Consider the following 14,921-nt stretch of genomic DNA (forward strand, 5'->3'; position numbering starts at 1 on the left):
GTTCCCTGTATCATCCCCATGAAGCATAGCGTCTTTTACTTAATGCCTCATTTGATAGTTCGATAGACCCGATTTACATGGATGTTATGGGCATTAATAGTCCTAGAACTTTAAGAGCCTCCCACTTTCTTTCATGCATTTCTAGTAAGTCGTTTATTTGGTTTTGGCAAAATTTTAACCAATAAGCAATTAACAATCCTTTTGGTAGGTGGAAGACTTGTTGGTCTTCATTTTTATTGCTAATTGTTGGAGAAAACTGAAAACAGAGTGTGAAAGAGAAAATTGAGGAGATTTTTGAGATCCGAAGACAATTGTGCTCTCTGTTTTTTGTGTTATTATCCAAACTCGCATACAACTTATTTATGGGCAACAATGCTGACAAGAGCAGAAACAAAATTTAAATTAAACAAAGTGTATGTAAATATTCTAAAAAATTAGTGACATAATAATATTAAACATATACATTACAAATAAATTTAAATAATTAAAATTATTTATATAGATATATCTAGCTAAAAATATAATAAATATATCAATTATTGATTGAAGTAGCATGTACCTTGGTCATGGATGGATTTACATATTTTTGTTACAATCACATTACAGTGGCAATTATTTTGATTAGGAGTATGACAAAGGGAATACCTCTTATTGCACAAATTATCCACCTCTATTTTATGAAGGATTATTATATTTATCCTAGCCACCATTTGAGGGTAACTCGGTATATTATGCTCATATACCTTTTTCTATATATAGACTTTATGCATTGCTTAACAACGACTAGTCTTCAAGTTCCACCTTTGATCTTTATTCGGACTTCCTATCTTCTGACTTTTGAGACTTAACAGCCTTGGATGAAAAAATAGTTGTACTTGTGGGCTTTTGAACCCGCAAACTTTGCTCTAAACTCTAAACCCTCGAACCCTGGTATCGTTCCAGGCGTCTTTGTCTTCGTCACTTCTAATTTTCAATTACTCATCTTTGTTCTTATGCCACCTTTGTTTACTCTTGAATCTCGATAAGCACTGGCCACTTAGTCGTGAGAAAACCAAACTACCGAAACTGCTTCTGTATCAAGGAATGGCCAAGGCAGCTAATCCTTCCGTGTTAAAGCAAGAACCACGAATACCAAGTCATTGTTTTTATACTTTTATGCTTTTTGACCGATTATAAAAGAATTACCGAATTATAAAAAAAGTACAAGGGCAAAAATAAGAGTAGACAAGTGACTCGCAGAAAACCATTCGCATGAGCCGCCTTGAGTGATCTTTGCTGTCCAACAGTCTTTACTCTAATTTGTTGAGAATTCATTTTAACGGCATTAGACATTTTACGCTGTGCAATCTATTGTACTTCTTAAGAGGCCCCTTGCCGTTGGCGTCTATAGACCAGAATGTATGGACGACAATTATCACAGATTACAGCTGAACCCACAAACCTGATCTCTGCCTCAGTCTGCATTTCCAAGCCTATTTGGGAATTTGGTTGCTTCACCTACGCCCTTGCTTCCTTGCATCTTATATGAAAGCTCAAATTCCAATACGACCAACCATGGTTCGCGACTTATAAAACATGTTAATCTTGATATGAGTTGGAGCGAGTTCGGGAACCGTAGGCTGTTGGGTATTGTATTATGGCCAAGAATTGAAAAAAGCGCTCCATTCTCAACGTAACCGCTTGCTTTCATGTCTTGTAGATTTCTTTTGTGCCTTGTGTTAGCCTTTCTAAAATAAATCGCACAAGGAACAGAACCATCAAGAGCACACCAGGACCGTAAAGACTTTCCAGCAGCTACGGCTAGGAACCTTTTTGGGTTCTATAGCTCGAGACTTGACCCTAACACTGACAAGTCAAAGACTGATTATGCTAATAAAATTCCGTTTCTCAAACGCTTCAAGTTTGTGGACTTTTTCTTGCCCTTTTTCTAGTTGCACAACGAAGAGATTTCAGTTAGCAAAGATATAGAATAAAAAACAATAATCACTGGACGATTTAAAGAAAGCAAGCTCATTGTATCACATCAAGTTCTGATGTCAGATTCTTAACTCTTTCTAGAAATCACAAAGCCACAGAAGAAGGTCAAGCAGAGCTTGAAAGAGGCTTCCGAGCTACGAATGCGTACATGGGTGTGAAAATCTCTTTCCTGTCCAAATCCAAAGCATATTATTAGTCTCCGATCTGGATGGTCCATGGGGAAGACTATCAGAAGTATTCAGAAGTATCTCCACTCTTCAACAACGAACAAAATCAGCCTCGATTCTCTAGAACGCGACTGTTCTAGTTGCTTTGAATGTGAGCTCATAACCAAAGAAAAAATATCTGAATATTTAATCGGTTCAGATGCTTATTTACCTTCCACCAGCAACCAACCCATCTGCAGCAGTTTCAAGGAAAGACTGCACTCTGCTACTTCCTTCTGGTGCAATACGCACGTACTCCAAGACCTTAACCTACTCAAGAAAAAAATTCTCCAATTAACTATTAACAGCCATCAACCAGAAAAAGGACGCCACACGTAGAGAACTTCAATTTCAGACTGAAGACTGAATACAGGGAAGAGCTGTCCAATGGAACCTCACCATATTCCTAGTCACAACACGCCCAAGAGCTGTCAAACGCAAGCTGGACAGAGACCATTGAGTTGTATCCAGAGGCAAATACCAAGTTACAGGAGAGTCGACTGCTAAATCTTTTTCCCAAATTACCTATGACCAGATAAACGAAGCGGTTCTTGCTTAATCAAACTCAGAATTTCTTTTGAATGATTAAATAATTATGAGTTACCTGGGGAAATACTTAATATCAAGCAAGAATCTTTTACAAAACAATAAATAATTATGCTTACCTCAAAGCCTGCAAGCTTCAATGCCTCCAGGCACTGTCTTGTCGTTCTTATATCAGGAAGGCCATCACCAAGCTCAATTTGGGCCTGCCTAATTAAACTTTGATTACAAATGATAAGAGAAAAAGACGTAATGCAAGAACAGAAGTTCTAATCAATTGATATAATGAGTATGACCTTGATTTTCTGGTGCACTTCATTTTGAGGATCATATGAATCGGTCATGCACCATTCATATGCAGCAAAAGATTGACCTGGCTTTAACACTCTGTATATCTCCTTGTAGCAGCCAAGCTGTTTAGAACAGAGAATAACCCTTGTATGAATTAGGTATCCAGATAGCAAAATTGGAAATGAACTACCAAAAATGCACTCCCTGAAAACTACTGAGGATGAGGAACAAACCGCATCTGGTGCATGGCAGGTAGCTTCAATGGCATATATTGCATCAAACATGTTGTCAGAGAATGGCATTTTCATGAAATCTGCCTGCAAATATAGTGGGCTCATTAGCTCCAGATGAAACAGTGACTATCACACCAGCAAATACGCAAAAGCAGAAGCACCAAGAACAATGAATTGAACTTTATCTAGAAACTATGAGATAGCTAAGACATTACCTTCACAAAGTCACAGGTCTTGTCCACGCCTGCCACTCGGTTGAACACCTGTAACACAATGAACAGTACATTACACTGTAAAGAAAGGAATCAGGGAAGACCCAACCAAGAAAAACAATGATCTCATTAAATCTGCCATAAGAATGTCCAAAGTCATGCACTATTTTTAAATAAAAGACAGTAAGACACTTACTTTTCCTCTTGCTATTTGATATTCATTGTTGTTCAACCCTGTTATGGATGTTGAGCTGCAATTGGTGAAAGCACATTTCAAATGAAACAATTGGAAACGTGTTCCCTTCTTCTATGAGTAGCATTTACATAAAAAACTACTTGAAGTTAAAACAGATAAAACACCAATGTCAAAAAAAGAAAAGAGAAGTTCGGTTTCTGAGGCAAACATCGAAAATTTCGTATGTCAGAAATTACCTAAATCGACTAATTTCTCTTAGTGGTCCTCCAATCCCACAGCCTACATCCAAGACCTAAAAGACAAGCACAAGCTCAGTTTTCACTTTAAGTAAAATAAAATTGCAACAGAACCCGATTGGGAATTTATGAAACAAGAATGGTATTACAATTACCTTCATTCCAGGCTGCAAACCAAGTTTTAAAGCAAGAAAGTGCTCATGTCGCTTGATGCTTTCCCGGAGTGACTCCCCCTTCCATCTGTAACTTAAAAAAGTTAAAACCCCTGTTCATCCCGCATGTATAACAGTGGATACTAAATATTACCAGGAACTCTACCTTGTTGCAAAATGGAAAGACTCTCCCCATCCATATTCATAAAAGCTGGTTGAAAGATCATAGTATTTGTTCACCTGGAAAAAAAACAGAAAAAAAAAAAAATTGTTGACAAAGTAAAATTTTGAAGACCCAACATTTCTTACATAATGCCCCTAAAGAGAGCTTTAATGTGCAGTAACTTTACCACCAAAAACCAACTGCACACCCATTAAGGAAAAAATGCCATATGAGATCTCTGGTCACAAGAACAGGACTAACTTAACAACAATGAACTTCTACAAAACAAGAGTATCAAACTTCTAAATGCCAACCTTATGGCATTTGGAAAATACTTTATAAGATTATGTACTGTTCATAAGCTTACGTAAGTTGATAATCTGCATTTTTCTAACACAAGTACAATTGAACCTTTATTAAACGCAGTTATGCATCTCCAAGCTGAAGTATGTTCTATGAGCTCAAAAATCTTCTAAACATAAAATGTATTATAAGCTAATCTACTAATCTGCAGTTACAAAGTTCACATACTCCACAGAGAGATATAGTACTGTAGCTTTCTGTTTCATGCATGTGGGGAATTTCTCTATGAGTAGATAAAAATGAGAATTAGTTTTTGACTTTTCTAGCTTAACTATGGACTATGGGGCACATCACCATTTTCGAAAAAAATTATGGACTTTGAGATTCCTTATAGAAGATCTAACAGTGAGGAGGAACTTGAGCTTTTCTGTTTTAACCATTACAGTTGTTGTCAAAAAAAATTTCCCAGTCATCGACAATCTATAGGTGATTAGTTGATATCAAAATTCTTGGTGAGCGTCATAAACTTTACATCGATATTCCATTGAGAGGACTAATCCAAAGAAAATCAAATCCTATCTTGAGATTATGAAACGCAGTATAAAATATAAACTGCATTTTGTGAATTTAATCTCTTTACATACTTCAAACATTTTGGGAGACAGGAGGTCTCTATAATCCAGTCTGTGAATTGGAAAAGAATATTAAGCAATCAAATCATAACAAAGACTTAGGGTTGACTTTCTCATAAGATTGATAACCAGAAATTCCTGTAGAAAGAAATTTTCCTACAGTTAGTTAAACTGCAAGGGATCTTCATATATCTGCCTATGAAGTTTAACCACAACAACGATGCAGCATGTACGTGTCAATCTCAAGATGCTATAAGTATCAAGTGGAGATCATGTAGCATTCCAAATAAAATATAGCCTGAGCTAGTGATCTTTCAGCCTAGATGGTATCTCCTAAAGATTATGAGTTTATTAAGAAAACAAAAGTTTAACTGTTTCCCAATTGTCTTATGGCATGGACAAGTTTCAAATAAATCTTTTGAAGCATGAAAGCACAAAAACAAGCCAATATATCCTCAAGAAAGATGAAACTAATAATGGTGTGCAACCACTAGAAACAAATTAGGCTGTAAAATCTTCTTACCATGTCAGTGTAGTTTTCCTTTCGAGCTTGTTCATTCCCTCCGTGGGAGGCATGATATTTCTCATATCTGGACACATTTTGACAAGATTTAGTTTAGGAGAACTATCCCATCTTAAACAATTATTAGTTATGCTGTGAATATATAAAATTTGAGATGTAAGGAGGTAAGATCAGAGCTCCTTTATTCATCAACAACCGCAAGATCAGAAGTTTCAAACCCAATATACTTTTAGTTTTTCATAATCTCCAAACTGATACCTACAAAATTTATTTGCAAGTAAACAATAAATTATGATGGTCCAAAACATTCCCAATCATGAGCACTATTGCATGATTTATAACAGAAACATCTCCAGAATCTAATTATTTCATTTCCACTCCAAGAGCATTCAAAGATTACCAAAAAGAATTTGGAGTAACCCATGTCGTGCAGACAACAAACCATAATGGAAACTATTTTTTCTTCTCCAACACTGAACTACAACAAGCAAGCTCACCATCTTCATCGTCCATCCAAAATCATTATTTTTCTTCTAGATTGGTTCAAGATCATCAATCCAATGGTTTTTTTTTCAAATGGGTTTTTTCTTTATTCAAAAAGATAAGCTTAGTTAAGATATAGGTTCAAGAAATAAGAACTACAGATATGGCTCTTTTTTCGTTATTCAAAAAGAAAAGCTAAGTTAAGATACAGATTCAGGAGATAGGAACTCCACATAACCATTAGTCAATTCTGACCCATCCTACAACATATTCACATAAGACAGGCAGCTACATGCATCGATATGTCATGTTTTACAGAAGGCACTGTAACCACAGTCTGAACTGGTGAGAGATGTTATATATGACATAAGAGCCTGATGGTAAATTTCATATCAAACTAGTGAGAGATGCTATAAATGATATAAGAGCCATTTATAGGGCCAAGGAGAAATTTGCAGTTTGTTGAGGCCATCTATGCTGCTTTTAAATGACGAAACTTTATATAAAAGAAGACAAAATGCAAAAAGGTCCAGAAATTATTGTAACAAGAGGATGATGTACTACAAGTAGCAGTAAGTGGGAAAATTAGGCTATTAATCTCTGATACTCAAGATTGTCTTTTATTCGAGTTATTTGACAACGTTTTGGGGTCCAATGGAACAGTTTCATCTATAGATGCTCCTTATACATCATAACATATGATTTTATCTTCAAAATGTTAATCATTCCTGTTTGCAGATGACTCTGCTCTCCACCAGGTAGATTCTTCCGTAAAATGTCCAAGATCTAGGAACTTACACTTCGTAATTTCTGCTAAAGTATAAACGCTAGAAAAGAGTCGGAATCCTGCAATACTGAACAGATATCTATTCGTCCAACTTCAGTTAGCTTAATCAATCAGTTTTTATCTCCATGGACCTCGGAAACTACTCTTTCCGAAAGGTAACGGATCTAATTTTCACCTTCACATGGAGTACAAGAGTTTCTTCTTCCACGATCATATAACAGTTCTGTATCGCGGCATCTGAGGTTACGTTTCAGAAATGACAGACTCGTTTTAGTACTAAAAGAGATGTGAAAAGTTACCGAAGCAGATCAAGCGAAATAAAGATCGGGGACTAACCAAGTAAAAAAGAGAAACAGAACAGAGGTTAAGAAGACCATCATACGTGCATGCATAAATTGAGCATATACAGATCAAGTTCTAAAATCAAAGGTTGGTAGAATCGAAGCTACACTCACTGATCAACAGCAGGTAGAACTTCCTTCTTGTCAATCTTCCCCCCGAGACCAGTGGCTAGATCCAAAGCTCTTTTCGCCATTTCTGTATCCTCAACAAGAAGAGACTCTGCAAGTTCATCATGAAAGAAAACACAAGGAGACTTGTCGTCATGAGTAAAACGCTGCGCTTGTCCAAAGAAAAAACAATAAGAGAACAAAAAAAAAAAAAAACACAATAATCTTACAACGGAAAATGATAGTAAGAAACCAAATCAATTCGTTGACAAAGTTAATGAACTCAGAGTGACTCTTACATGGTCGGAAGAAATAACAAGCCGAAGGAAATCCGGGAGAGAAAGGAAAGAGAAGGCGGACTCCGTGGACAAACAAAATATACGGGAGGGCTGAAAAAAGCTACGGTTCGGACGGTTTTAAATGGCAGGGAAGAGCGGATGGAGAGGAGAGGAGAGGAGAGGAGAGAGACAGAGGGACCCTGAGGCTGCGGTGGTTTAACTTTAGCGTTTCCGAGACAGTTCCCAAAACTTGCATATCGGCCGATTGAGAATCTGAACTCTGCATATCGGCCGATTGAGAATCTGAACTCTGCATATCGGCCGATTGAGAATCTGAACTCTGCATATCGGCCGAGTGAATCTGGAGTCAAAACGTGAGGGAACAGTGAGTCGTGAAAGGCGTTAGAGGTGCTGTTGACGGTCCGAGGAGATGGAATCGGCCGGTACGCTTCGATGACTTTTCGTCCGAGATGTTTTACTTTTATCAATTTAAAATTTAAAACATATTTTTTTATTTAATTTAATATTTTGGTAATTTGTATGTTTACCATTTTATTTATAAAAAAAGATTAATTTTATTTATTTAAGATGCCTATTTATTAAAAAACAAAATAGACATAGACCCAATCTTTACTTCAAAACCTATCATAAAAATATATACTATTTATTTTATATATTTTTGAAGTGGAATTTACATTAAAAATAGAAGCAAATAAATGGTCCATAAATTACACGAGAGTGTTTTCATCAAATTAATGTAATTAACATTTTAAGAGATGTGTTACAGCATTTAATAGAGCATCTAAAGAAATTCTGAAAGTTTAATGAAAAGCAAGAGTTGTTGTTTACTTTTGTTTAAGCACGAAGACTACGACGCTAATTAGTGTTTAAGCACATAATTAACATTACGTGGTGGATACTTTGGTGCATGTCAAGGTAACTTTTGTTAGTGAAGTTAATTCTATTTTTTTTATCTCATCACTTTGGCAGATAAAGTTGGGGGAAAAATAAATTCTTAAAGGTCTTTTTGAATCCCTAGATAAGAAAAAAAATTTAACTATTATTATTTTTAAAAATAATTAATAAAAATAAGATAACGATTAAATTATATTTTTATTAATTAATTTTAAAAATAATAATAATCAAATTTTTATTTTATTTTCCATTCCATGGGTTCCATACATACCCTCCAAAAATAGTAGAAATTTACTTATTATATGTTAAAAATTTTACATGAAAGTAAAATTATCCGGAGGTGAAAATTCATTCACCAGTAAATATATAAGGAAAAGGTATCATGTTATAGATGATGAGATGGACTAATTACTATTGATCATTTGTGTAAAAGAAAAAGGGAAAATAGACAAAAAAAACTTGGAAAACTTAAGACAAAATGCATAGTTGTATCTTCTAAGTTAAAAGTTGTTAGAAGGAACTATTCGTTAGGGACTATGTTTAGTCCTTAGACCGTTTCTTCCAAAATGTTAAACGGAAGGACTCTTTGTTTCTCAATAAGGCTATTTGTAAGCCATTTTTTATTTTTTAATAAACTGATTTTTTTGCTCCCAAATTCTTGTTTGGTATACAAAATATTCAACATCTAGTATCAGAGTTGGATTAGCGACTCCGGGAAGAAAATTCCGTTCGACGACCCCTCATCTTCCTACACTATAGCCATAAAAGGAAAGAGGTCTGACATCGAGAGAAGAAAAAAAAATGAGGGAGGGAGAGAGCAAGACCCCTCTAGAAAAGAAAACTCAATAATTCTAAAACTTAATTGTTGAACTGTTATCATAAAAAAATAACTAATGAACTCAACTTCAGTAGTAGACAAAGCGACTACAAATTATTTTTTCGAGGACCAAGACACTTCTCCTAAGCCCATCATAAACACATAAACTGGAGTATTTTTTATCTCGTCTAAATCCCCAACATAATCACTATATGTGTAGGCAATCAATTCCTTACTTCATTCTATTCAATTCAATCTATCTTCAGGCTATTAGAATCAATTAAAAGCTATGCTTTTCTAAAAATGGAATCTTGATTCAACCCTAAGGATTCGTTGGGAACCCTTATAAAATTAAAAAAAAACTGATAATTATTATTTAAAAAATAGTAAATAAAAATAAGATAATAATAAAATTATACTTTTTACTAATTTTTTTATAAAATAATAATAATTAATTAATTTTTATCTTCTATTGTTGTGAACAGAACCTTCGAACGAAATGTTAATTGTCAAAGCAGAATCTGTTTACTCTGAGACTCTATCAGTCCTGACTGGCAACCACAACGAGAATGACATCACACGTGCCGTGGGCGGCAAGATGGTGGAATTTGCGGTCAAGGCAAGACTTGTATGAAGACTGTGGCCAAGTAGACCGAGGGAAAAATTTGCCGGTCGTCTTTGGCGACAAGACCTCAGAGTTAAACGAGGCGGGAAGAGACAAAGCTGATGGGAGGAAGGACTGAAGTGATAGTAGTTTGCGTTTCCTTCAAGTTCCAAGTCTCGTATAAACGGAAAACAAAATATTGAGAGTGATGTTCCGTTACATCTTATATTTAAATATTGAAAGTGAAGCATCAACTTGGAGATTTATAAAATTAAATATAAAATATAAGATAAATAAAAATGAAAAACTTATAAAATTAAATAAATTTTTATATGTTTAAAAATAATAACAAGTAATTTATTACTTCATTTTTCTCTCTAGTTCCGCTCTAAATTCATGTAAAAAAATTGTAATTTTAGTATATTACCTATTTTTTTTTTAAAAATAATAACACAAATAACCAACTTTTAAACTTAATTACATAAATCCGTAACTTTGACTAGTGGACTACACATATATATAATCAAAGGTGACACGTAAGTTTTGATAGCTTTATACGGTGCCACATCGATACTAGAAGAGTTGTCTGCCATGTCATCAAGAAGCCACATCATCGAATAAATATTTTCAAAAATTATTTTTCAAAAAAATATAAATATTTTAAAATCATATATTTTATGATTTAAATATTTTTTAAAAAAACAAATAATTATTTTTTAATATAAGGTAATAAAAAATGTAGTGATAGATTAGATTTTTAAACTCTAAAATAATTATTTAAATATTTTAAAAATTAAAAATAATTTTAAGTCAATAATAAAAGGTGTTAAGTAGGTAAGAATATATATTTTGGATTAATTAATATACGAATTTTATGTTTTGTTATTATATAAAAGAAGGTAGAATATTTGTAGCAAGAACTAAGAATTTTAAAATTAAATTATTTTTATTAAATATTTTACTAAGTTAAATAATATTTTAAATTAAAATAATTACATTAAGGTATTAAGTAAAATAAAATTTTAATTATTTTAAAAAAATATTATTGTAAATTTTAATAATCAAATTTGATATACTGTATGTATGATGAATACACTAACCCTTACTTGATAGGCGGTTTTTGCCTCTACTACTGTCCGCCGTCAGAAGACTTTGGGGGGGGTAGTCCTCCAAATAGATTTTTCAAGTTCAAGTTCATGTCCAACATGAAGATCATCTTCGCACTTGGTGTTAGTGTTGACGACTTCATGTGTAATAGAAAACAGTTTCCAGTATTAGTACCCCAACATGAGAAAAACATAAAAAACAAGAGAATCTCTAAACCTTTACAGTGCACTTAATTACAACATAATCCTTAAACCCCAAATTAGGTAAAACAACCATTATTACTACCCGAATAAGTTATTTAATGTATAATTAAATATATTAATATATTTATTAATTGAATTAGATATTTTATTGTGCATTAATATGGTAATTACATGAGCCAATGAAATACGTATATAATTAATTACAAATAATAAATAAATAACGTTATAAATAAAAAAAGAAAGTAATACGTTGAGTTATTAATTTATTAATAACATATGATATACTTTAACCTAAAAATGAATAATTTAAGAGAAAAAATTGATCTAATCATAACTTTAACACACTATATATTTGTACATAATATATTTAATGTATTATTAATTAATAATATATTATCACAAAATTTAAAACCATTGGTTTAATTAACTATAGTAATCGGATAATTATGCCAAAATAATTTATCAAATATTTATTTAAAAAAAATAATTATGACTATTAAATCACTATTTTAATATAGTAATTGTAAAATAAAAATAATTATTTTATAAATAAAAATTATAAATTAATGATTTTTATGAAGATAGTTTAATTTTTCCTAACTTAGGAAAAATTAAACCATCTTCGTCTTCCTCAGCGGCGAGCCAGTAGGCAACGGCGATGGCGACGGGGACGGGCTAGTAGGCAAAGGCGACGGCGGCGGGCAATGCCGACAAAGGCGGCGCTCCGACGGTATGCCGAGAGGGAGAAGAGAGGGAGGCCGAAAAGCTCTGCAACAGATGCTCGACCTCCCGTGCTCTGCGACGGAGGTCAAGATGGAGAGGCGAGGGAGGATGGCTGAAATCAAAGCCGAATGGGGAAATCGATGATGAATCGAAGTAGAAATTAAAAAAATCGAAGCCCAAATGTCAAAATCGAGCAGGAGGTTCAGAGGGAGAGCGAGTCCGAGATGGAGAGCAAGACGCCGAAAGGACGTTCATAGCGAGATGGACGTCGTAGAGAGGGAGACCGGAGAGGGACGGTGGAGACGAGAGAGGGCTGCGGGAATGAAATGGCAGAGAGGGTATGCGGCAGAGAGAGCCCCGAGAGAGAGAGCCCTGAGTGAGAGTCATGTAGATGATTCTCAAAATTGGGAGAAAAGCACTTTCCGTCATTTACTCTTGGGACATGAACTCCTGAGTCATGTATGTTCATGTATATGATATAAATTTTGGCGCTCCTTGAAGACACTAGGATATGAACTGCGTAATGGGCATAAAAATAATGTCCTGAGTCGCGTGCACTGACCCCCCCTTCCTCTCACCAAAGCTTGCCTCTCGTACTTTGTCCTTGTGTACGCGCTGGTACTGAACAATCATGTGCGCCCATGTTAGGCCTTCCTCGCCTTACGAGAAGAAAACAAAGCACGATTTTGGCATCACATTCTTTGACCAACTTCACTCAATGAATCTCTCTCTTTTATCCCAAAATTGGTTTCTATTTTATTCACGTTTTGTTTCCAGCGGAAACCCGGAAAAGAAAATCTGAGAATCAGTCCATCTAATCGCATTAATGCACCACATGTAACCGTCTATTGCCCCAAGATTCTTTGGGTTTTTAGTACCGTTAAGTAATGTGAGGACTCTTCTGGGTTCTCTTTCTGGACCGAGTTGATCATCGTAAGTTCATAGCAGAGTCGCTGCCGCCAGGTATTGAGCGTGCATTAATGGTCTTATTCCACCTTGAAGAACTTATCCATTTCCTGCTTTTGATGATTGTGTCCACCACTAAAAGCAGAGGACCTGGATTCGACAAAACGAAAGTGAACGAATTAAGTATTCTTCGCCTTTAATTTAAACTAAAGATTAGAGATGGGAAACTTCCCAGTCCTCCAGATAACAAAGTAGTACGAAACGGAGAGCAAATCACGTCGACTGGTTCTGTTTAATTACGAACAGATGAAGGAGGTGGCTGGGCACATGAAATCTCACCTTAGTTCGCGGAAAAAAGTCGAAGCTACTGGGAGTCGGCCACTCGCTGTTTCTTTAGCAATTGCTCTGTTTGTCTATCTTCCCCCGGTTCCTTATAAATACATGGCTTATTAGCCTATCACTATGTCTCTTTTTTTCCTCAGAACTTCTTTCTTCGACTTGGTGAAAATGGGAAATTTGTTTGGGTTTCTTCTTTTCTGTTCCCTTCTAATTGGTTCTGCTATTTCAGCTAAAGAGTATGATGGTAATAATCATCTCTCTTATCACTTTTCTTTCTCGTCTGTTGCATTTGAGATGATCACTTCAGTTCAACTGCAGATTGAACTGACTGGACTTCATCAAATTGAATAGAGATTTAACTGCAGATGAAGCATTTCTTTGCGTTTTTTTAACCGTTTATTGAAGTATCAAATGCAATCTTCTTGTTGCTTGTTAATTTCTTTTTGCTTCTTCTCTATGCAGCTCTTCTCCCAAATGGCAACTTTGAAATGGCCCCGAAGCCATCCCACCTCAACAAAACGGTTATTCTTGGCAAGTATGCCCTTCCCAAATGGGAGATCAGTGGCTTAGTGGAGTACATCTCTGGCGGGCCTCAGCCAGGTGGTATGTTCTTCCTCGTTCCGCATGGAGATCACGCAGTCAGGCTTGGGAATGAGGCCTCCATAAGCCAATCGATTCCTCTAAAAAAGGGCTCTTTCTATAGTCTCACATTCAGCTCTTCAAGAACATGCGCCCAAGATGAGGTCCTCAGAGTCTCTGTCCCGCCTTTGTCCGGTGACTTGCCCTTGCAGACCCTCTACAGCAGCAATGGCGGAGATAGATACGCGTGGGCTTTCAAGGCTGCTTCTAACGTTGTGAGGGTGTCATTTCACAATCCCGGAATTCAGGAAGACCCTACATGTGGACCCCTAATTGACGTTGTAGCCATTAAAGAGTTCATCCCACCATTGCCCACTCCAGGTATGATTCACTTCTCTTAACCTCCTCTACTCGTTTGACCATTGTAATTTATTTATTCTTCTGTTTTCTGCTTTACTTCATGATCTTATTAGGTTTCTACGTGTTTCAGGAAACCTGGCAAAGAACGGGGACTTCGAAAAGGGTCCCCACCTGCTCCCCAACTCGTCCGTAGGCATTCTCCTTCCCCCAAAACAAATAGATCACGTATCGCCACTCCCTGGTTGGATCGTCGAGTCTCTCAAAGCCGTCAAATACATCGACTCGAAGCATTACAATGTCCCGTCCGGTGAGGCTGCAATCGAACTGGTGGCGGGAAGAGAGAGTGCGATCGCCCAGATCCTAAGAACAGTTACCAACAAAGTCTACAATCTGTCTTTTGTGATCGGAGATGCCAGAAATGGGTGCTATGGGTCCATGGCAGTGGAAGCTTTCGCAGCCAAAGAGACCCTGAAAGCGCGGTACAACTCCGTTGGCAAGGGTGGATTCAAAGCTGCAAGCTTCACGTTCAAAGCCATTGCCCCGAGGACAAGAATAACGTTTTACAGTTCATTTTACCACACGAAGCTCCATGATTACGGCCACCTCTGCGGGCCCGTTCTGGATCAAGTCAGGGTTTATCTTGTTTCAAAGTGAAATTCTAGGTTTTTCATATATACATGATAACTTCTTAAAATGACTAGTCA

The 14,921-nt window shown here is 35.8% G+C and overlaps 2 protein-coding genes across 2 annotated transcripts; one reads left to right on the forward strand and one right to left on the reverse strand.

Annotated features, from left to right (window-relative positions):
* Positions 1 to 1,864: 1,864 nt before the first annotated feature.
* On the reverse strand, positions 1,865 to 7,839 carry LOC137945411 (cycloartenol-C-24-methyltransferase-like). Its single transcript, XM_068791295.1, has 14 exons — positions 7,686 to 7,839; positions 7,393 to 7,498; positions 5,668 to 5,734; positions 4,213 to 4,286; positions 4,050 to 4,134; positions 3,895 to 3,950; positions 3,659 to 3,713; positions 3,466 to 3,513; positions 3,251 to 3,334; positions 3,023 to 3,139; positions 2,849 to 2,932; positions 2,583 to 2,708; positions 2,356 to 2,453; positions 1,865 to 2,146 (listed from the first exon to the last, which is right to left on the reverse strand). The coding sequence occupies exons 2-14, from the start codon at positions 7,470 to 7,472 to the stop codon at positions 2,083 to 2,085; spliced, it is 1,038 nt and encodes a 345-aa protein (XP_068647396.1). The 5' UTR covers positions 7,473 to 7,498; positions 7,686 to 7,839; the 3' UTR covers positions 1,865 to 2,082.
* A 5,609-nt stretch (positions 7,840 to 13,448) lies between these two features.
* Positions 13,449 to 14,921, forward strand: LOC137946942 (protein TEEBE-like). Its single transcript, XM_068793230.1, has 3 exons — positions 13,449 to 13,522; positions 13,741 to 14,238; positions 14,348 to 14,921. The coding sequence occupies exons 2-3, from the start codon at positions 13,767 to 13,769 to the stop codon at positions 14,869 to 14,871; spliced, it is 996 nt and encodes a 331-aa protein (XP_068649331.1). The 5' UTR covers positions 13,449 to 13,522; positions 13,741 to 13,766; the 3' UTR covers positions 14,872 to 14,921.

This window comes from Aristolochia californica, unplaced genomic scaffold (assembly GCF_029961685.1).
Source record: "Aristolochia californica isolate CCGP_79_NKW_82.1479 unplaced genomic scaffold, dmAriCali1.0.hap1 SCAF_12, whole genome shotgun sequence".
NCBI classification, from domain to species: Eukaryota; Viridiplantae; Streptophyta; class Magnoliopsida; order Piperales; family Aristolochiaceae; genus Aristolochia; species Aristolochia californica.

What these genes read in the sequence shown, in the direction of transcription:
- LOC137945411 (XM_068791295.1), bottom strand. Translation starts at nt 7,472, where the DNA reads ATGGCGAAAAGAGCTTTGGATCTAGCCACTGGTCTCGGGGGGAAGATT. An exon ending in GTTCTACCTGCTGTTGATCA is followed by an intron (nt 5,735 to 7,392) that starts GTGAGTGTAGCT and finishes AAATGTGTCCAG; the next exon opens with ATATGAGAAATATCATGCCT. An exon ending in CCTGCCATGCACCAGATGCG is followed by an intron (nt 3,140 to 3,250) that starts GTTTGTTCCTCA and finishes TGTTCTAAACAG; the next exon opens with CTTGGCTGCTACAAGGAGAT.
- LOC137946942 (XM_068793230.1), top strand. Translation starts at nt 13,767, where the DNA reads ATGGCCCCGAAGCCATCCCACCTCAACAAAACGGTTATTCTTGGCAAG. An exon ending in CCCACCATTGCCCACTCCAG is followed by an intron (nt 14,239 to 14,347) that starts GTATGATTCACT and finishes TACGTGTTTCAG; the next exon opens with GAAACCTGGCAAAGAACGGG.